Here is a 22,341-nt window from a genome sequence, read left to right as displayed (position 1 = left end):
AAAGAAATAATAATATAAACAAAAAACTGAAAAGTATAACTGCAAAAAATGTCATATACTTCAGAGTTTCATATCCACAGACATTAATCAAAGTATAGCACGAACAACCTCAGCTCTAGAAGACAAAACATCACACACTTATCAGCAACGAAGATCGTTGTTGCAAACCACAACAATAAAAAGGGAAATTACCTCTGTATAACCTCTTACCTCGCAGAATAAGGGCTCTGCGCGAGGCCGGGTTCATGCACAAATGGCTGGAGGTCGAAGTGAACAGATTCCCTCCAGAGAGGTCACAGCAGATAATAGAATCTTCTGAGTCGTCCACGGCCATTACTTCGACTCACCTCCAGGTGAGAATTTTGTTCTGTAGGATTTTTAGGTCCTCTGGCCACCGTCAGCAGAGGAATTCTATGACACAGGGGAGTCCTATGGCTCTAGGAAATCCTACAGCGTAGGTTGAACCTGTGGAGCAAGGAATCCTATAGCGCAGGGTATCCTATGGGGCAGGACATTAATATAGCGTCGAGGAATCCTATGGTGCAGGGGAATCCTATTGCGCAGGGGATCCTATGACACAAAGGAATCCTACGACTTATAGTATGAACATGGCACTGACTGGGCAGTAGGAGTGAAATTAGGAAAATCTACTAATATTCGTAAAAATGCAATGAATGTCATTATTACTGAACTGCTTAACTTCATTTTATTTCAAGGATATCAGTCTAAAGACATTACCTACAACATCACTGACTGACAGCTTTTTAATTTTTGTTATGCCTTTCAATTCTAAAATGATGATGAACGAACATGTATTAAGCTTCATAAACTGAAACTCTTAGTGTTTTCCTTCCTAATTTCAGGCTGCGTTCTTCATCCTTCTCGTAGGATTCCTGATCTCATCCTTTGCGCTCATGGTGGAAATTGCTGTCAGAAGGTCGAAGTCTGACGGAATCCCGTATCCTACGGAAAGTAGTATGTCGAAAATGCTCATGTAATGTTGTTTTGTTAATTCAAATGCTTACGTGTATATAGGCCTAGTGTTATATATATATATATATATATATATATATATATATATATATATATATATATATATATATATACATAAATATATATATTGGGTTGTAGGCATGCTATTACCTTGCCGGTACATTTATTATGTTGATCAATAAACATGAACGATAAAGAATAATAAGTTTTATTTCACAAATACCTTTTTCAGTAAAATTTTGTCATAAGAAAAAAGGTTTCAGAGTCCATTAAACTGCTCATATATATGCAAATTTGAATTGAAAAATGAGAAGTCTTCTGAGAAGTCTGTGTTGTTATGGTAACTTATATCTGATTCCTTGCTGTGTGTTATGTGTTATATTATTGTTAACTCTTCCGAGAAGAAAAGGTTTGTTTTCTTTTTATTGTTGTCGAATGCTTTGATACAAATATGTGACCGCGAAAATTAGTGTGAACGGCCTTTAGCCTTCTTGTTATCACGCTCAGAGCTTTGTTTTATATGATCTGTCAAGAAACGACGTTTGGGATGATGAATTTGGGAAGATCGTTGAAAACAAGGCGGTTGTTTGAAGATACACCCAAGTTTCCGATTGATAGGTAACGTGAAATTCTAAGAAAAGTTTTTTGTAGGAACTGGTTATCCCCAAAAGATGAATTAATAAAGAGAAAGGTTTTAAAAAGTATTAAAACGGTAAGGGTTCTTATTCGTAACTCAGCCGCTCGTGTTTGTACAGCGCTTTTACTTTTAAATGTGTGCTGGGGGTAGGACAGGGCTCCCATGGAAGGGGCAATGAATTAACCCCACCTCCCCCAACCCCTTCGCCATTTAAAGTTCCCATGATCTTCAAGGGCTGTGCATCACGCTTCCAGATGCAAGATAAAAATCAAACTGACGAGTTGTTGCCGTGTTGTCCTGTCGTATCAAATGTAATTCGTTAAAATGCCATTCATATCACAGTGACGCTTTGATCAATTAATGCCGTGCTTTCAGTACATTTCTGGTAATATCGTAGCATGCAGTTTCACAATTTATTTCGACCATATCAGCTCAATTGCTTATCGTTTGACCCATATACTGTACTATGTGTATTTCTACAAACAATATGAATGAAGAACTCATTCCTCGAAATATATGATAGAGGATAACTTCTGAAATAAAGAAAATCAAGTTATAGTCACAGTGGTGGTTAAAGCACTCCCTTGGGCACAAATATTTGATCATAAAAAAGAAAGACTTTCAGTAGTTACTGAAATATAATTTATATGTTTTTAATCGAGTATAATTATGCATTGAGTTCAAAGATGGACTTCATCGTGGGGAAGGAATGAAATTCATTGGTTGCTGAACTAGGACGGAGGGAAGGAGAAGGAGAGGAAGGCCAAAGTTCAGATGGAAGGATAAAAAAGCAAATGAGATGAAGGAGAAAGGTCTATTAAGAAGTCATGATGCGGTGGAAAGAGGAAGGTGGGAGAGACTGGTAGGAAACCGCGTCCGCATATAGAAACTGGTAAAGCTGAAGAAGAAGAAGAAGAAGAAGAAGAAGAAGAAGAAGAAGAAGAAGAAGAAGAAGAAGAAGAAGAAGAAGAAGAAGAAGAAGCTGGAATGTAATGTTTTTTTAATTAGCTTATAGAGAATGGATAATTTCCAGTGAGAGCTAAAACGCAATTAATATACATTTTCTTACTAAACATAATCGCAACATCTCAAAGAACGTTAATATATAAATCTCGGTACGAAAGCCGACCACTTTCTCGACCGCTGATTGGTCGAGAGTCTGTTTGTGTTTTGTCGTGACGTCATCGCCGAGAAATTTAAATTTCAGTTAACCAGTGTAGTGGCGTGCGTGGTGAGGTTCCGGGGGTTGATTTTGGGTTGTTTTAAAGCACGTTTCGAGGTAAATTACGGTTATTGTTGTATTTTAAGCTTAGGTTATGAATAGGGGAGGTAATTGTAGGTTGTACTTCATTGTATATAATGTATTAAGTGTAGGTTAGGTCCAAATAGGACGATGTTTCGGTTACGCTGATCCAGATTTTCTAAATACATTCTGATTATGGCCGAATAATGTATTTATTCTGTATATTTCAACAATAACCTTGTATATAATCCATTACTTTAGGTAGGAGTGTCTACCTAAGGTTTATAGAATATAGACCTAGGCTATTTATCAAGAAATTAACCTTCGATTCTTTTAAGTCGAAGTCTACGGTAAGTTAAATAGATCGAGCATCGACATTTGCTTATTCTGGTTGATTTTATCATTTTTAAAATGATTTTGCCTTAAAATTACCCATCAAACTTGCCATCGTAGATTTTAGGCCATTATCCCAGGCCCAGTTACACAGGCCGTTCAAATATTTACGAATTAGCCTAGGCCTATAAAAAAATCGCTCCTATATCACGACATTATCAAAAAAATTCTTTTAATATTAATGCTTCAGCCTGCCCTCATTGTTATAGCCTAATATATATAATTAAAGCTTCAGCCTCTCCCCGTTGCCTATGTCGTATTTTCTTTTCTCTTATCCACTAGTTTTTATGGTCATTTTTAACCCCCCCAAAAAAAACCTCGGTCACTAACCCCTTCCCAGTCTGCAGTTGCTTGGTAAAGCAAAGAGGAATGACCGTAGGAATGGTATGTAATAAACGGGAACATCCTACAGAACTAACCTACAAGTAGGATGCTGGATCCTACTTGGTTGGGCGACCCCCAATGATTCATTAAGTAAAAGGGCGTGGTATAGCTCGGGCTATGATGGAATAAATCCTGTTCTAACCTAACGTAGGATGAGGAGACCAAATCCTACCTGTTCAGAGAGGGACCCTTACCCTCTGGACGCACTTGAAAAAGGTGCTAGGGCCTGTTATTTGTCAAGGAAATTGTTATTGTTAAATAAGGCTATTATAATTATTAATTATTATTATTCAGAAGAATAATAATAATAATTAATAATAAGGCTATTATTATTAATTATTATTATTTGTCATGGAAATTGTTAGATAAGCCTATTATTATTATTAATTAATATTATTATTCAGAAAATGAACCCTATTCATATGGAGTAAGCCCACAGGGGCCATTGACTTGAAAATTATTATTATTATTATTATTATTATTATTATTATTATTATTATTATTTAGATCATGACCCCTATGCATTTGGAACAAGCCCACCAAACGGGGCCACTGACTTGAAATTTGAGCTTCCAAAGAATATGGTGTTCATTCAAAAGAAGTAACAGAAGGTAATGGAAAATACTGAAAGAGATCAGCTATTAGAAAAATAAACTAACAAATTAATTAATAAATAAAAATGTAAGTAAAATATTAAAATACGAGTTGAATTGAATTGCCTGCGGGCTTAGTGAGATACCAAAGCATTTTTATTATGCTATGAAAATTGCTTGGGAAATCAAAATTAGAAAGATAAAAATTTCAGTGCTGAAATCAATTATTAGCAGCTTACCTTTGTAAAGTCCAACTGGGACATGCTAAATACCATTATGTTACCCGGAATAGCAGCTGTATGTATAATCAAGCTAACAATAGATATAACACATAAATAACCTTACCTGATTTTAATTAGGTTTTACCATTTGGTTCTTTACCGAATTTCCATTATTTTCATAACATTGAAATAAAATAAAACTGCAGCTGGAATCCTAGCCTGATTTAGCAAATTCAGGAATCCTGAAATTATATATGACAGTAACAGCATGGAATATGCAATACGTAAAATAAATTGATAATTCTACAGAAGAGCTCGGCATGGAGATAGCATCATCAATAAGATTTAATGATTGAACAATATAGAACAAGGTATATGTATTGCAGTACAGGTGAGATGATTTTAGAAATTTAGAGATAAATAGGAAAATTTAATGAGATAATTTGAGAAATTTGCAGTGCAGAGATAATTTGAGTATTTTACTGAGATAATTTGATTAAGAGACTATTTGAGAAATTTACAGAGATTATTTAAGAAATTTACAGAGGTAATTTGAAAGATACAGAGATCTTTTGAAAAATGTACAGAGATAATTTGAGAAATTTGCAGTCTTTTGTATATGTTTTTATGTTCACCCCTGAGGGCTGCCACCAAATATGGCTCCCAGCGGAGCTTTTCTGTAGAATTACCAATAAATCATATGATTAGCCAGGGAACGAAAATGTTTCAGAAAGGATTCATCATCGGCTGTTGGTAATGTCACCATTAGAAGGAAGGCAAATGGCATCACAGAGTGAATACGACTTGAAAAAATACTTGAAGTTGGCTAGGATTTGATAAGGTGCCATGTATTTCATTTGTAATACTCACAGAGTGCTTGTTGGGTTTATTTTCATTCACCCATGACAGTGCACCTCATGCGGCTCAGTGTAGCCATTACTTGAGGTTCTATGCAGTGCCCCCTCAACCCCTAGCTGCAACTTCTTTCATTCTTTTTACTGTACCCCCGATCATATTCTCTTTCTTCCATCTTTCTTTCGACCCTCTCCTAACAGTTGTTTTGTAGCTTAACTGTGAGGTTTTCCTCATGTTACATGTTTAAAACCTTCTTACTCTCCAAATCCCTTTCATTGTTGAATGACATCATAGATCTCCCAGCGCTTGGCCCTTGGCTTAAATTGTAAACAGCATTCCATTCCATTCCACTACTTTTCATGTTGATGCAACAAATTTCCTAATACATAGTTATAATCCCCAAGAATTTGTCGTACATCATTCCACCCTTTCAAAGTTGTATTGCTGACATCTGGTGTCCTTTGCAGGTTGATGTGACCTCCTTTTGAGTGCATCATGTCTGACAACATCCTCGTTGCCGTGCGGCTGCGGCCGCTGATACAGAGAGAAATTAGTGATAATTCAGCCATCCACTGGCAGTTGGGCGAAGGGAACACCGTATTTCAGATCAATCCTGCTACACGTAAAGAGTTATGCACTCCTTATAAATTTGGTAAGTTGGTCTTAGGATTTTGAGTGTGATTGCAAAGGAAACGAGGATTTTCTGACGATATGCATCATGATGTCAGTTGAAATTTGCTCTTAAATCAGAAGCTGTGTTGTAAACATTTGCTTTTATGTTTTTAAATTTGCTCTTAAATCAGAAGCTGTGCTGTACAGTAAACATTTGCATTTGTTTTAAAATTTGTTCTTAAATCAGAAACTGTGCTGTACAGTAAACATTTGCATTTGTTTTAAAATTTGCTCTTAAATCAGAAACTGCTGTACAGTAAACATTTGCATTTTTTAAAATTTGCTCTTAAATCAGAAACTATGTTGTAAACATTTGCATTTATATTTTAAAATATGCTCTTAAATCAAAATCTATACTGTAACCATTTGCATTATGTTTTTCATGATATTGAAAATCCCTGTTATGATTCACTGTATTTCAAGCTGTTATACATTGTAGTATTTCATTAAGGTACTTTTTTCTCAGATCGGGTTTTTGGCATGGACTATGAAAATGCAGATATTTTTTTTGAAGTTGCACAAGGCATTGTGGAATCTGCTCTTGCAGGATTCAACGGGACAATATTTGCCTATGGTCAAACATCTTCAGGTATGCATTGTCATTTCTTAAGGTGTTGTTCTTAGACATAATGCCAATACACAGTACTGTACAATACTGTTTTGTCATGCATGTATTCCTTTAAATGATGACTAGTTCACCAAGGCTCCTTGGTATTGACAAAATTTAAGTAGACACCACCATACTACTTACGAACATTCGGTTGTATCAAATGGGATCGCAAGTTAAAATTGTGTAGAGAGTGCTCCCCTTTGCCACCCGTAAGTTCAAATTTTGTTTTGCTCGCCCATTCAGTACTTACAGTACTGTATATATCATACTGTGCTTAAATAGGCATGAGGATTACAGTAACCAACTTGCAAACAATTCAGTATACAAATGGCCATCTGGAACGTAACTTGCTTGTAAGTGGGCTGGTATCTGCACAGTACAGTAATAATGACTAGCAGACCACCTGAGCCACCCTACTTTCGCAATTAATTTTTTATCGCAGCTCTTACACTGCTGAAAGGCATTGTCAAACTCAGTGCAAAGGTAGAACAAGATTCATTGATTGGCATGAAAGAGATTCTGTCTGTTTGTTTACTAAATATTAAAAAAAGTTGCAAAAACTGGAATTAAATCTTTCAGACTATAAGGGTTAATCGAATTTAAAACTAAATTAACAAGGATTTAATCAAATTTCAAACTAATAATTAACATATATTCTGCTATATCATTAACCCTATGATACTTAAATATACAGTCTTCAAGTGTATAAAGTTATGAATGATTGGTCCTGGCTGTGCAGATGGGCGGCAGTTCTCCAAGTTCATGAACGTGCACAGACACCTAAGAGCTGCAATAGCGAGAGAAAAAACCGTATTACACGGTTGCCAAAGACCTTACAGGAAATTTTCTTCCTGCACTAAATGAACTTAATACAACTATCAATCATTACACCGTAAAAACCACACTCTGGCTGTAGGTACTAATAAAAAATGTAAATCACCAAACAACTGTAAATTAAGCACTAGCGTAGTAAACACAAAAAAAATTCAAAAGTAGAACTAAGATGAAAACAAACATTAATATATGATAAAGATTCCAGTTTCCAATTAAAGTAAGAACAGAGAGTGCAGTGAGTTATTCACCCAAGATAAACAATTGCTAAGCTCACTATGGAATTCATCTTATAATTAAACTGATAATGAGGGAACCCACCAGCAGTTGAAGGTCTCTGCTGTACTGAAAAATCCATGGTTGAGGAGGTGGCGATGATGTCGATTCGCTGAGCTATCCCAGGAGCACTCCCAGGATGATAATGTTATTTAATAATCCATTTCTACACTGATTCTATAATTAAAGTAGTATATATGTAGCATACATTAAAATCCCCTTGAAGTTGCGAGAAGTGAAGTGTTCGGCGTGGCGGTAACAGTTGGAAAGACCTCTCCTAAGATGTTAACGTCCAGCTCTGCTCAGATTCGATGGTTTCTGTAATGCCAAGTTGTTTGGCAGTTAACGTCCTTGCATGCAAAGTAAGGAACTCTTACTGTAGAAGCTGGGTTATCAGTTATTAGGTTAATTAAACTTGAAGTGAATTCCAGCAGCTAAGAATGTTTATCCAAAGCAAATTTATTGATTGTAATAAGTATTTCAAATCAGTCAAAAAAATTCAGCCCAGTACTGAAATTTCATAGACTGTCAGTCAGTGGTCACTTCCCTTGCTTTATTTATAATATATAAGGACTTAGTCTAGAGGTGAAATAACGGTTAAAACTCTGTTGATTTTATACACAGCTTTACATTTGTCTCTACTTTTGAGATTTAATTTTTGGTACATACACTCCATTGAAGAAGCCCTTTCAGATGACACCAAGTAGTGGTTTTGTGATCTAGACCTTACTAAAGATAGCTGCTAATGGGGGGGCATTTGAATTCTGTAAACTTCTTGGAAGAAAATTATTGGAGTTAATTATCATTACAAGAGCTGTAGAGCTCTCTTCAGTCAGAATGGTCTTAGAAAGAATTTGGCCTGCGCTTGCTATGGGAAGCGTTCTCAGAATGCTTGAGTTTTGTAAAGTAACTTCTTTTGTCAGCTTTTTGTCTGTGGAATAATCGCAAAACAAACTCCATTGTCTTACCTATTTTTTCCCGATGAAGGAAAATGACAGGTACAGACACCACCCTACGTACAGTATGATATAAAATCAATACAGTACTGTACATTTTTTCATCCTAAAACACAATACACTGTACATACAGTAGGCTACCTTATGTACAGAATAGGCATGCAAAACAAAATTTGAATTTACAGAAGGCGAAGGGGAGCGCTCTGAACATAATTTTAATCTGGGAACCCGTTTGTATCTGAATGTTTAAATAGGGCAGTGCCCGTACTGTATCTGTATCAATCCCATTTCCAGGAAAGACGTACACGATGATGGGCGAGAAGAGTAATCCAGGAATAATCCCTCTGGCTATACAGAATATTTTTAATAGCATTGAAAACAACCCTGATAGGGAATATCTTATAAGGTAGGTACATGAACTTTTTGTGATAATGCTTCAACTTGTGTAGATTAAGCGTTTTATTGGTAATATGTAAAGATTGTCTGTGCAATAAGCACTGAACAGCTGAGTATTGAATGGATCCCATACATATCCCAGCTGATGCTTGGCACTGTTATGGTATTTGATCTTTTTTAAATGCTGACATCTCATTCACTGTGTAGTTTGCCTTTTCTGAAACCAGCTTGTTTGTCTTGAAGAATTTTATCAGCTTATTTCTTCAGCCTATGGAGGATAAACTTACTGAGCATTCAGTCAAGTCACTAATTTTTTGGTACCTTTATCCAGTAGATAACTACTGTATATGTTTTGGACGTGTTGCTGGTTTATTCATGGTCCTGATACATGCAGAATTAAGAAGGGAAACATAAAAATTTGTTATATATTTCATTTCACATTTTATTCTCATCAAAGAGGAAAAGTCCTCATAGAGGGTTAGTGCTGTTAGTGCAGCTGACACGGTGCGTTGTAGGCATTACTTACGGTTATTTATAGCGTCCTTTCGGCCCCTGTCTGCAGTCCCTTTTATTTCTTTTACTGTGCTTCCGTTCATATTCTCTTTCTTCCATCTTACTTTCCACCCTCTCCTGACAATAGTTTCACAGTGCAACTGCGAGATGGTTGTCAAGTTACACCTGCAATGCCTTTTTACGTTTAATTTCCCTTTGAGTGCTGAATAACTTCATAGGTCCCAGTGCTTGGTCTTTGCCTAAACTTTATATTCCAAGAGAAAAAGTGAGTGAGTTCAGATTTTAAATTATGTGAAACATTTCTTCGTATTTCAGAGTGTCTTTCTTGGAGATATACAATGAAGCCATAACTGATTTGCTTGCTACTCGCGATCCGAAAGGCAGGGGCCTAACGGTTCGGGAAGATTCTTCAGGAGCCGTTTATGTAGTTGACCTGAAGGAAGAGTGTGTCAGTTCGGAGGAAATGGTGAGTTTACTTTTCGATTGTCTGGCTTGTCCAAGGCTCATTATTTTTCATTATAGTACAAACTTGCAAGTTAGTTAGAGACACCACCCTACTTAAGAACATTCAGAGATGCAAAGAAACCGGATCGCAAATTAAAATTGTTTTCAGAGCGCTCCCCTTTGCCACCCGTAAGTTCAGATTTTGTTTTGCGTTCCTGTTCTGTACATACAGCACTGTATGTATAACTGAATCGCGAAAATTTGGAACGTGATGAATATATAAATAAAGATGAAATCCACGAAGGATAGGGAAACACTGGAGTGCTGCAAGGCCTTTCGACTGTCTGTCGTCCTTTACGACCATACACTGTATGTACAGTGTGTTGCGTTTTATGGTGAAAAAATGTACAGTACTGTATTTACTTTATATTATATTGTACTTAGATAGGCATGAAGAGTGCAGTAACCAACTTACAAACAATGGGCGTCTGGAACGTAACTTGTTTGTAAGTAAGGTGGTGTCTGCATGCCTAATGTGGTGGCCGTCTAAATCACCTCTTGAACCATATCTTGGGCTTGGTAAATATGAGTGTGGTTGTGTTAGAGAAACAAGGGTCATTTTATAACTGTGTAGTTTTAAATGGTTGTTAAGATAATGTTTTAACCATTATAACCTGTTGGCATAGAATATTGGTACAAGTAGCGTATTGTGATTATATAGTATAACGAAAGTAATAACAAAACTACTTCGTACTTAGGATTTGTAAAAATGTAATATTGTCCACTGAAGTGGCATGTTGTTTAGTAAAATATATTACATGGTTCCTTAGATGGTATGCTGTTGAAATTACTTGAATATTGATACTTACAGCTCTTGTCACTGATGAGAAAAGGAAACAAGAATCGGCATGTTGGTGCGACGAATATGAATGATAAAAGCTCCAGGTCACACACCATTTTCCGCTTGGTATGTAAATCTATTTATTATGACGGTTACTAACACAGTACTGTAGACTACTGGATTCACGTTGCTATTTTATTATGTACAGTTTCTCTTTGGTAAATTCGTTATGACGCTGTTTGTTCGTATTTGACTAGGTTACATAAATATAAGCATTAGCACTGAATGTTTCAAGGAGAATGCAATAGTTTTCTCAATCTGCTTCAGAGACTTTACATGATACCAGATGGGTCAGTCGTGAAACAACACGACTGGATGTTAAAACAGCACATTTGTCATTTCAGATTATAGAATCTCGGGAGAGGAGTGAGAGCGACAATGCAGATGAGGCCATCACAGTATCACACTTGAACTTAGTGGATCTCGCCGGTTCAGAGAACGCTTCGCAAACGGGAGCAACTGGAGAAAGATTAAAGGAAGGAGGGTTTATTAACAAATCCCTCTTCATGTTGGGACGGGTCATTTCTCAGCTCAGTGAAGGAGAGTAAGTAAAGATTTATGTTTGATCTGTTGTTGAAGAATGTACAAGTGAACCCCCGCTATTCGCGGCTCCGGATTCGCGGATTTCTCAATGGAACATATATACACATTATTCGCGGAAAATTCACCTATTCGCGGTTATTTTTCACTGAGAAATATTCACTAATTACTGTATTTTCATATTTTCATGACTAAATGCACTTTTTGTGATAAAACTATTAAAATACTTTGGTATATAAGCATTTTTATAGGGTTTATTTTGTGCTTAAACTATCAAAATAGACGTTCTAAGCATTTTTATACGGGTTTTAAGGATTCATGGATTTTAGCTATTAGCAGGGCCCTGCAAATACCGGGGGTCAACTGTAGAGTTATTTTCTTTCCTTTGGAAGGTGTTATACCGAACTTGAAATAAGGACTACCAAGCTTTGAATCTTATAGCTGGGGCATAGAATTTAATAAAATGACAATTAAGGTAGCCTGAGAAATATCTATGCCAGTGGCTGGCTGATTTTTTCTTTCTTGTTACGGGTGTTTAGATTTGCTACAGAAAAATATTGTGTGGTAAGACTCGCCTATTCTCTTTCCAAGCCAGGTAACATTTTCTCGTATAGTGTCTCTATTAGTAATATCTGATTCTGTTAAGGTATGAAACAATTACTCCATTTGAAATACGGGTAGGCTGTATCTGAAATGATTTTCAAATGACTGTACAGTACTGTATTTAGAAAATTTATTCATTTATGTTCTTTGCTGTGTAGATTTGTATTTACTATAGAAGCATGGTTTTTTATCCACCAAGAAATGGTGGTATTGTTGTTTTTGCTACTTCACTTTTTGATTTTTTCTGTCTATTTTTTTTTTTTTTTTTAGCCCATTCGTGAATTTCCGTGACTCCAAGCTCACCCGTATTCTCCAGTCGTCACTGGGTGGGAATGCAAAGACTGCTATCGTATGTACTGTGACACCAGTTGGCATTGATCAAACTCATTCCACATTAAGGTAAGTTTTACATCTGTTTGACCTTGTAGGGGAGTAGTGTCGTCAGTTCACCTCATGCAGCGCACTGTAGGCATTACTTAAGGTTCTTTGCAAAGTCCTTTCGGCCCCTAGCTGCAACCCCTCTCATTCTTTTTACTGTAGCTCCACTCATATTATCTTTCTTCCATCTTACTTTCCACCTTCTAACAACCGTTTCAAAGTGTAATTGCGAGATTTTCCTCCTGTTATACCTTTCAAACCTTTTTACTGTTGATTTCCCTTTCAGCACTAAATGACCTCATAGGTCCCAGCGCTTGGCCTTTTGACAAATTCTATATTCTGTTGTATTCTGTTCTATGTCTGTTTGAAAACAAGAAATTTGTCAGAAGTTGATAAAATTTATTTTTTGGCAAGTGATTATGTTTATTTTACTTGAAAGGGCACTTTTTTTGATTTTTTATAACTTGTTCCTGCCCTTTACTATTTACCCCTTGATCCAGCCCTACTTAGCTGGTACTTTTTCAACCAGACATTGTATTTTGAGTAGTATGAATAGAAATTGAATGCTTGTATGATATTCAGTCAAAGATGTAAGATTATCATTTCTGAGTAGAGGCTTATTATCATCATCAAAAGTTGTTCACAAATTTCTTTTCCCAAATCTCGTTATGCTGTTTGTACTGGCGTTATCTTTTCAACTCCACTTACAGCATAGTAATTTCTATGAACCAGTAAAAATATTTTTTCCACAGGTTTGCGTCTCGAGCTAAATCAATAAAAAACAAACCTGTCATTAACGAGGTTTTATCAGAAGCGGCACTGCTCAAGCGTTATGCCAAAGAAATCAAGTGTTTACAGATGTCTCTTGACAGGGAGCGCAATACCGATAGAGCTCAAGAAGTCGAACAGGTTAGTTAAGTGAACGGAGTTTTAGGTAATTTTTAACTTGAACGGGGAACCCCAGTGTTTGATAAAATTCTATTTCAGGTAAAGCGCTGAGGTTTTCTCGCCCTGTGCTCAGGTGATTTATGTGATGTACGAATAAGACTTTATCTGTTGCAAGATATGTTCTAATAATCTTTGTATTACTGTACAGCTTTGTGTAGTAACTGGTTTGTTGGTGCTTCTCAAGGTGTGGCGTAAAATTCAGGTCGTTTTTCCAGTTTGCACGACCTTAGTAATACATTTCAGCTAAGACTGGAGAAATGAGAGATGTCATCTTTTGTGTAACCCAGCATAGGAAAAATGAGATTAACTGGATCATTTTTTTTCAAGTTTGATCAACTTTGAAAAATTGCTTACTGAAGGGTTATAATACTTTCTCAGTGTATTTGAAGTGGCTCAGCTCAAGTCCCCTTTTAAGAATAACTAGAAACCATATAGAACAAAACTGGTTTTCCCATTTACACTTCAATATGTCTTGCTCGTGTAGGGTGAGAACTTGACATTGCCATCGACCGTACTCATGATACGAAAATACTGTACTCTTTCGTTACAGGCATTGCTTTTAAGGTTCACATTGAAATTCTCCATACATGAATGATTGAGTATTGCTGCAAAATTGTTAGGTGCATCTAAAGTTTCTTTTACTCGGCAAAATATCAGAGCTCTTTGACATTCTTGACCTTTGATTGTGTATTTTTATTCTCTCAAACCATCTTTGTTTACAAATGGACCATATTTCGACTCAATTATGGATCCCATTTTAATTAAGTGAAGATAGCTATACTGGACAGTAATTATTAGTCTGTTGTGCATGGGATCTCTCTCATTTGCCAGTGAATTTTACTCTTTGTTACTCCTTTTATTTTTCCTTTGTGAATTTTGAGTGGTGAATGTTTCGCAACAGGTTCGGGAAATGCTGGACGAGAAGGAACGCATAAACCAGGAACTCGTTAAAAAGATCAATGAGTTGAAGACGAAATTGATCGTGTCAAGTCATCCCAGAGAAGCTAAAGATGTGAGATTTTGAGTCGTTCTGTAGTTTTAGCTGTACAAGAGTGGGATCTTTCCTAGATAGTGACCCCCAAGGTTCAAAGGTCGTTATCTATGACTAATATTTCTTAGGGATCATTATTTTTATATTTATAGTCTTTTGTTTGTTTTTACAGTAATCCCCAATAGACTTGTACTAAGCACGACGCAAAGGTGGGTACTTACCAGGTTAAAACCCCTAGGGGTCACTACCTAGGAAAGATCACCAGAGTGTTTAAGATATGCTTTTTTCTCCTCCTTGGGCTCTTGCTTTCAGACTATCTGGAAGTTGAAACCCACTTTTAATCATCATAGATATCATATTTAGTTGGTCTTGGTAGAGTCGACATTAGTTCTTGAGCTCCGTCATACTGTGTTGTTATTTAAGGTGTCATATTTTTACAGCCTTGTGTAGGAAGCCTCTTTAACCATATGATACACCAATATTTTCACAAATATGACCTCTAAATGATTTCCATTGGTTAAGTTAAGTATACCTTAGTTTTACCAGACCACTGAGCTGATTTCCATTGGTAATTAGCACTGAATGCAGAGAACAAATTTCTTTTCTGTATCGTTATGTTATTAGTTTAAATACTTTTGTATCCTTTAAAGTTTAATTATGTGCTTATCAATTGAAATTGAGTGCTTTTCAGCTTTAAGGGGGCCTTTTATGATTAATTCTTTTATTATTTTTGAGGCGCTAAGAACGATCTGTTTTTGTGGAACATAGTCCATTTGCATAGTGACTGTAACCTGTATGTTATAACTTCTACGAAGACATTGCCCAAGTATCATTGTGTGTGTGACAAAAAGTCATTAGATTCCACTTATGGTTAAGATCATCTCCTCGATAGGCTACTATCCATGTATTCAAGTTAGCAGTGAGCAGTAATTCTAACTTCTTTTCCACATACTGTTGTCAAATACTGTTCTGGGCTGCAGTTAAATCTTTTGCAACATTGCATGTGTGTTAAGAAAGGGAAAATCACTTTAAAAAGTTGTATGCTTATGTTAAGTGTAAAGGAGTTTGTTGTACAGCAGGGAAAAAGATAATCTCTAGGATGGGAATTAAAGTAAATGTGCCTCACTGACGGAATTCCCAGTTCCAGAAGTCCTTTATTCACCACACCATTGGACTGTGGAACAGGCTCCCAGAGGATGTCATGTAATTGGAACTTCAAAAGTTCAAGTGAAGATGCAATGTATTACTACCCTACTAATATTCTCCATGCATTTGAATACGTTTTTATTCATGTATTTGCTATTTTATTTTTTATTTTTTGATAAGTGGGATCTCTTCTTTCTGTATTTCCCTTTACCTCTTCTTAATTCTTCCTAATGAACACCATATCCTTTGGAAGCTTGAATTTCAAGTCAGTGGCCCCTTTGGGCTTGCTCCATATGAATAGGATTCATCTTCTGAATACTGTAATAATTAATAAATAAATGTATTCAATAAAGGACAAGAAGAAGAAGTTGAGACGAGAAACGTGGGCGGCACCTCGAGCCTTGCGAGCGATGAGGCAAAGTATGGCTCCCGTCAGCATTGAACCGGTCAGATTCGACAGCAATTTCCTGGAGCCTAGACTACCATCACTGGCGGGGCTCCGGAAGATCTCAGAAGAGTCCTCGGGGCGTTCAGACAGCAACGATTCCAACACTTCTGTCATTTCAGATGGTAATGATCTGAATTAGTTTTAGCACAGCTTATGATAGATTATAGGTATTGTATTCAACTAAGTGAACACATTCAAGGGCACTTTTGGACTCCACTGTCAGTTTAGGTTACTTTTATCTCTAATGTTTGTAATAAAAACAGGTATAAAAAAAAATAATATATAATGTCACTCTCAACTGTCCCTCAATGCTTTACAAGCCCTGAATCTGCCATTAAGAAAACAGCATTATATGGCTAAGGAAAGTGGGCCTTTTTCCAAAGGAATGGATGCTCTGCACATGCATATCTTGAAAAGCAGAACGAGCAGTCTAGTTTAAATGGAAATATCTCGAGTTACTTTCAAATATGTCCATAGTGTTACCAGGACAGGCCTTGAGTACTAATTGCTACAAAAGTCATCCCTTGCTTGGCTGTCTTTTTTAGTGATTATTGGTTGAATTTTATGCCTCTTGGGTTTATTCTTAATATTACTGGTTAGACATAACCAGTACATGCTTATACTAATACCATGTAGCAGAATAAAGAGAGCTGATCATTTTTACAGAGTTTTTTTTTAGAGTATAGTAAGATATATTGTTTTAGTCATGAAATTGCAAGGCTGCCACTATATTTCATAATGTCAGCAAGTATTTTTTTTTCATGGATGTTGAAGTATCTGTTCAACTTCTTGTGATAGCTGGGTCATCTTAGAAGCATGTCCATTGTCACCTGCTCTGTGGTGGCCATATAACCATGTTTTCAAACTTATCTGTGCAACATTCTCTACTATGGCCCTTTATAGCAATTTTTTTTTAGCAGTAGGGATCTTACTGGAGAAAATGGTAAAGACTACCAGCAGTGAGTAGACAGACAGTTCTGATCCCCTAAGGCAATGAGTCCAAGTAAGCATTCAAAACAGGTGGTCTTGCCTGGAAATAAATGATAAGATAGAAGAGCTAAGTATGGAGAAACCAAAGGGACCATTTGGTGTCAAAGGGACTGCAAAGATTTGTTGTTTTTTTTTTTATTAAGCTGGCGTTGTGTCAGCACGGGCTCTCGCTCACGCTAACCCATCACCGCTAAAGTTTCTTAGCGGTGCGTAGCGAGTAGCAATTTTAGGCATGCGGACTTCATCGTCTTGCATTCCTTTTCAATTTACTGTGCTTTGAACGTAAGCTCTCTTTAACCAATAATTTTAGGTGCTGCTCCTATAGATAAAGCCAGCAATGCCAAAATACATTTTTTTCTTTTAGGTTTTGGAGCGAGAGAAGTCAGCTTTATCAACGATTTTGCAGAGCAGTCAAAACTTGAAAAGTTAGAAAGCAGTTTTGACAGTTTAGACAGTTCTAATCTCAAGCCTTGGAGAAGAGTACATTTCAAGCTGCCAAATCACGAGGATACTGCTGATGCTGAGTGCCAGACCGATGAAAGTCTGATTCCTTACCTAAAGTAAGTGGTAATTTTGTGTGTTTTATTTACCATTATGTATTATTACTGCTGTAGTTGTACTATAGTTATTTTTGCTCTTGATAATCTATTTTTTCAATAAAATTTTTGCTGGTGATGGAAATATTCAACATCCTGAGCACGAAGGTTGTATGGTTGGAGACAAGCAGATAAATTTATTTGTTTTGTTTGTAGTATTTGTAATCCAGGTAATATAAACAAATATATAAGTGGCTAGTACAGGCAGTCCCTGGTTAATGGCGATCTGGTTTTACGGCGCTTGTCTAGCGACGAAAATCAGCAATTTTTGGTGGCAAAAATCGCCGATACCCAATCATTGTCGCCGATACATACCTAACAGAGGCGTCGATAACCGAAAATCGGTGCTTTTCGACGCCGATAAACCCCGAAAATCGCCGAAAAAGTGCCGGAAATCGCCGATTTTCGGTTAGTGGCGATTTTCGGTTATCATCACACCCCCAGAACGGAACCCCCGCCAATAACCGAGGACTGCCTGTACCATCAGTGCACCTCGTGGTGCACTGTATGCATTTACTTCAAGGCGTTTGCAGCATCCCTTTGGCCCCCGAGTTGTACCCCTTTTTAGCCTTTTACTTTACCTTCATTCCCACTTCCTTGCTGTCCAACCTCTCAAGTTATCACTTCTTAGTGTGCAACTTAAGGTTTTCTCTTAGTTCCACCTTTAGATCCATGTACTTTGTCTCATTTAATTTCTGGAACTCTTTTATCTGGTCCAAACACTCCAACTCTTTTTTTTCAGTCTTGAACGCTGGAGGGCCAAAAGTTCCCAGTGCTTGTCCTGATAAGTTAAATTTCATAACATCAGCTAAAACAACTAGGCAGAGCATAAAATGAAAACCCTTTTAATTATATACAACGTAGACCTTATTTTTTATGTCTGCAAAGTCCCTTCAAGTCCACCAGACTTGTGTGTGCTGACGGAAGGGAGTTCTCTACTTCACTAGCGTTAGCTGCATGAATGTGTTCTCAGCCCACTTTTTTGCAAGCCTTTAGACTGTTAACAGTCTTGTTAGTGTAGAATTTTACTATTCCGGCATTATTCATTGCTTTCGTCATTCATCTAGTAATTATTTTGTTGTACTACATTCTGATTCTTTATGGATCTGTAAGTTTTGAGTTTTTTCGACCCTAGAGAATGCTTAAGCTCATCGGCCTTCTTGATGCCATCACCTTAGCATGTGCTAATACTGCTTTTCCCATTGGTTTATGTTCAACAAACAAGGTCCCCTCAGTTTCAATATTTTTCTTATCACATACAACTTTGCTTTAAAATCTACCTTTTCCAGATTACCTCTGCGTCCTCAAACTCCAACTACACCAGGCACACCTGCCTCTGTCCTGCGGCTGAGGAACAGAGAACTGATGGAAGACTTGAGCAAAAAGGACGATTGGTTGAAAGACTGGGGGAAAGAGATGAGAACCCTGTCAGAATTTCACAGAAATGAACTGGCCTCGATGGAGGAAAGCTTCCAGCGCAAGTTGGCCGAAGGTCCTGTGGATTATGAGAAGGTAGTGATTTAGATATTTATGGATACTGTAACTTTTGCCAGTGTTTTTTCTTCATTTTTTCTTGAACAGATGTTATAAATAATTTCTATTTGGTTTTAAATTGTACAAGACACCACCCTACTTACAAATATTCAGATACAGTACAAACAAACGGGATTGCAAATTAGAATTGTGTTCAGGGTGCTTCCCTTTGCCACCTCTAAGTTCAAATTATGCTGTGCATACAGTGCTGTATTTGCAGTGTATTGTGCTTTAGGATGAAAAAACATACAGTATTCTATTGACCATGTATCATACTGTACGTAAATAGGCATGAAGAGCACAGTCACCAACTGACAAACAATTTAGCAAACAAATGGCCGTCCTAAACCTAACTCATTTGTAAGTATATGATGGTGTCTGTATACTAAACTTTTGCTAATGTTTTTTCTTCATTTTTCCTTGAACAGATGTAATAGATAATTCCTATATGATCTTAGATTGTACAGTATTTGTAAGTGTTAGTTTGCATCAGTTTATTATTTAACTTTTCAGCTTGAAGAGAAAGAGAGAGAAATTGAATATCTCCAGCATTCACTCTCGGATTCGGAAGCTCTGTTGCTGGATGCAAATCGGAGCCTGTCTAAAAAGAACCAAGAACTCGCTGAGCTCCAAGAACAAGTCCAGACTCTCTTGCCTAAAAGTTTAAGACTGACCGAGGTTGAAAGGGAGTTCAGTGCTCTGCGGAGTAAATACGATGAAATTTCAAGGACTTTGGTAAGATTTCGATTTTATTCAGTCACTTTGGTTTTGCCCTTTTGATACATTTATAGGGCGTTCCACTGGCTTATTCCTCAAGTGAATGAAATTGCATATAAAAAGGAGTGTATTTATTGTAGGAGACAAACTAGGTGTAATTTCTTCTTTAAAATGTTTACTTGCGACATTGTGGTGCTCAAAACGATGTTTCCTTTAAGTGTTTTGAAAAGCAGTACTTTAATTATGGACCAAGTAGTCCATTTGTGTTGCCTAAAGAGTCGATTCTGTTGTTTTTTTAGTTTTATTTTTCATCTGCTGACAGTTTTGATATTTAAATCCTTTTCTTTCATATGTATTTATTTTTTTCTTTTATATAGGATAATAAAGAAGAAAGATTAAGCCAGCTTGAAAACGAGAGAAATGACTTCGACATGATGATGGAATTGGCACTGGAGAAGCAGAGGGTCAAAGAAAGAGACCTAAGGAGAAGTTTAGACGTAAGTTTCATAATTTTTATCCCTGCTCATGTCATCAATATGGAACTGCAGTGTTAACTGTTGTACAATTCATAGATGAAAAATTCAGCTAGATAATAAAGGAGACAGATTTGTTTGATGTAACTTTGAGGGATATCTAGAGGTAGAAAAAGGGCTTTTATACTAGAATGTGAAACGTGTATTTCTTGTAAGTTTGGATCTAGCATAAAGTGTCTCTTCGGCCCCTAGCTGCAGCCGCTTTCATTCCTTTTCCTGTACCTCCTTCCATATTTTTCTTCCATCGTACTTTCCATCCTCTCCTAACAATTGTTTCATAGTGCAACTGTGAGGGTTTCCTCCTGTTCCACCTTAAAACCTTTTCACCCTTCATTTCCCTTTGAGTGCCGAGTGATCTCACAGGTTGTAGCACTTGGCTCTATGGCCTAAATTTTATGTTGTATTCCAATCTAGCATAAAGTGGAAAAGTTTACGCTTGAACTTTTTTTGCTCGGCAGGATGCTTGGAGAGAGATAGCAGAACATGAAAAAGGTAATGTTGAGGAAGTAAAGGACAGGCATCACCGGATGAGCTCGTTAGAGGCTGAACTTACCGAGCTTCGAAAATTCAAGTACGTGAGAGAGTCGTGCTTTCGTCAGTGATGCTATGATTAATTTATGGTTTTAATTTTTTGCTCACTATTGATATTTTTAGTTATTCCAGAGTCATAGAACACGACAAGGAAATACTCCCCAGCTCTGTTACATGACAAGTAATTATGTATGTAGTCTTTTGTGCTACAGGAATAATAAATTTACATAAACCATGAATTATCATAAAAACATTCTTAAAAAGGAACTGTATGATACATTTGATATTGATAAAAACATCCTTGAGAAGGAACTATATGATACATTTGATATAGATGGATCTAAATCTGTCACCTGAAATAGATATGCTTATGTATAATGGTAGAATGCTTCGGTTTCATTGCTGAAACTTGTAATTTTTTAAAACAAAGTTAAATTTTTCACACAATCTTACATCTTCCAATCAAATACATTCGCATTCTACAGATGATCTCGATACACCATTTTGCATAAAAGGAAACAGTAGCAGACTGACAATCACTTGTTGTGAGTTTCTATAAACTACAACCTCTCAGTTTTACAAAATGCCAGGCTGCAACATTATGACCAGGAGGTTTTGAACTGACCGAAAAAACCAAAGATGTAACATAGCCATTTTTATTGTCATTTCTTTACGCTTAAGAAAAAGTTATGAAATATGGTTTTACAATGTGCAGTGCCTTTTTTTGCAGGGTTGATTTTAATCAAGAAGAGCTCGAAAAGCAATTACAAGATGCTCTGGAGAGGCAGCAAGAATATGAAAAACAATTAAAAGAGCAGTCAGCTCAGTTGTCACAGGTAGGTGGCAATTGTAGCTTTTGTAGAATTTCTTGAATTGTGCAGATAAGGGGGAAGTGGAATAAGTATGCATTCCACAAATTGTAGATCTGTCCATTTTATAGTACAGTAACATCTCAACTTGAGAGACACTTTGGGGTCTGGCCTTTCTGATAAATCACAGAATCTGTTTAGTAATCAAGACCCTGTTTTATAGTCTGCACTTAGTTCTTCATTGGAGAGGGGTAGGTAGAGCTCTCGGCTAGCACGCCATTGGCCCAGCGTTCGACTCTCCGACCGGCCAATGAAGAATTAGAGGAATTTATATCTGGTGATAGAAATTCATTTCTCGTCATAATGTGGTTCGGATTCCACAATAAGCTGTAGGTCCCGTTGCTAGGTAACCAGTTGGTTCTTAGCCACGTAAAATAATCTAATCCTTCGGGCCAGCCCTAGAAGAGCTGTTAATCAGCTCAGTGGTCTGGTTAAACTAAGATATACTTTTTTTTAGACTGCACTTGAATATTTTCTAGATATCTTAAAATTAACAGCAATTCCACATAGTTCCCAACCAAAAGTAACTTGTACATTACTCTTGGCATTCAGTTTAAGTGATATAAAGAAATTTATCACATCCAAAATGGTAGCAGAGGA

At 36.8% G+C, this 22,341-nt stretch overlaps 1 protein-coding gene across 1 annotated transcript in view; it reads left to right on the top strand.

Moving 5' to 3' along the window:
* The first annotated feature begins 2,808 nt into the window (after window positions 1–2,808).
* LOC136852379 (centromere-associated protein E-like) overlaps window positions 2,809–22,341 on the top strand; it is a 34,235-nt gene continuing 14,702 nt past the window's right edge. The window contains exons 1-17 of the mRNA XM_067126969.1: window positions 2,809–2,909; window positions 5,787–5,971; window positions 6,458–6,580; window positions 8,959–9,070; window positions 9,889–10,039; window positions 10,889–10,984; window positions 11,263–11,462; window positions 12,332–12,460; window positions 13,192–13,348; window positions 14,289–14,399; window positions 15,878–16,094; window positions 17,327–17,522; window positions 18,848–19,070; window positions 19,605–19,826; window positions 20,186–20,305; window positions 20,800–20,912; window positions 21,603–21,708. Of these exons, the coding sequence (XP_066983070.1) occupies window positions 5,815–5,971; window positions 6,458–6,580; window positions 8,959–9,070; window positions 9,889–10,039; window positions 10,889–10,984; window positions 11,263–11,462; window positions 12,332–12,460; window positions 13,192–13,348; window positions 14,289–14,399; window positions 15,878–16,094; window positions 17,327–17,522; window positions 18,848–19,070; window positions 19,605–19,826; window positions 20,186–20,305; window positions 20,800–20,912; window positions 21,603–21,708 (2,433 nt within the window). The 5' untranslated portion in view covers window positions 2,809–2,909; window positions 5,787–5,814. The remainder of the gene's footprint in view (window positions 2,910–5,786; window positions 5,972–6,457; window positions 6,581–8,958; window positions 9,071–9,888; window positions 10,040–10,888; window positions 10,985–11,262; window positions 11,463–12,331; window positions 12,461–13,191; window positions 13,349–14,288; window positions 14,400–15,877; window positions 16,095–17,326; window positions 17,523–18,847; window positions 19,071–19,604; window positions 19,827–20,185; window positions 20,306–20,799; window positions 20,913–21,602; window positions 21,709–22,341) is intronic.

This window comes from Macrobrachium rosenbergii, chromosome 25, assembly GCF_040412425.1.
Source record: "Macrobrachium rosenbergii isolate ZJJX-2024 chromosome 25, ASM4041242v1, whole genome shotgun sequence".
Lineage (NCBI taxonomy): Eukaryota > Metazoa > Arthropoda > Malacostraca > Decapoda > Palaemonidae > Macrobrachium > Macrobrachium rosenbergii.
Note: the sequence above shows the minus strand (reverse complement) of the source record. Positions and strands in the feature narration are given on the sequence as shown.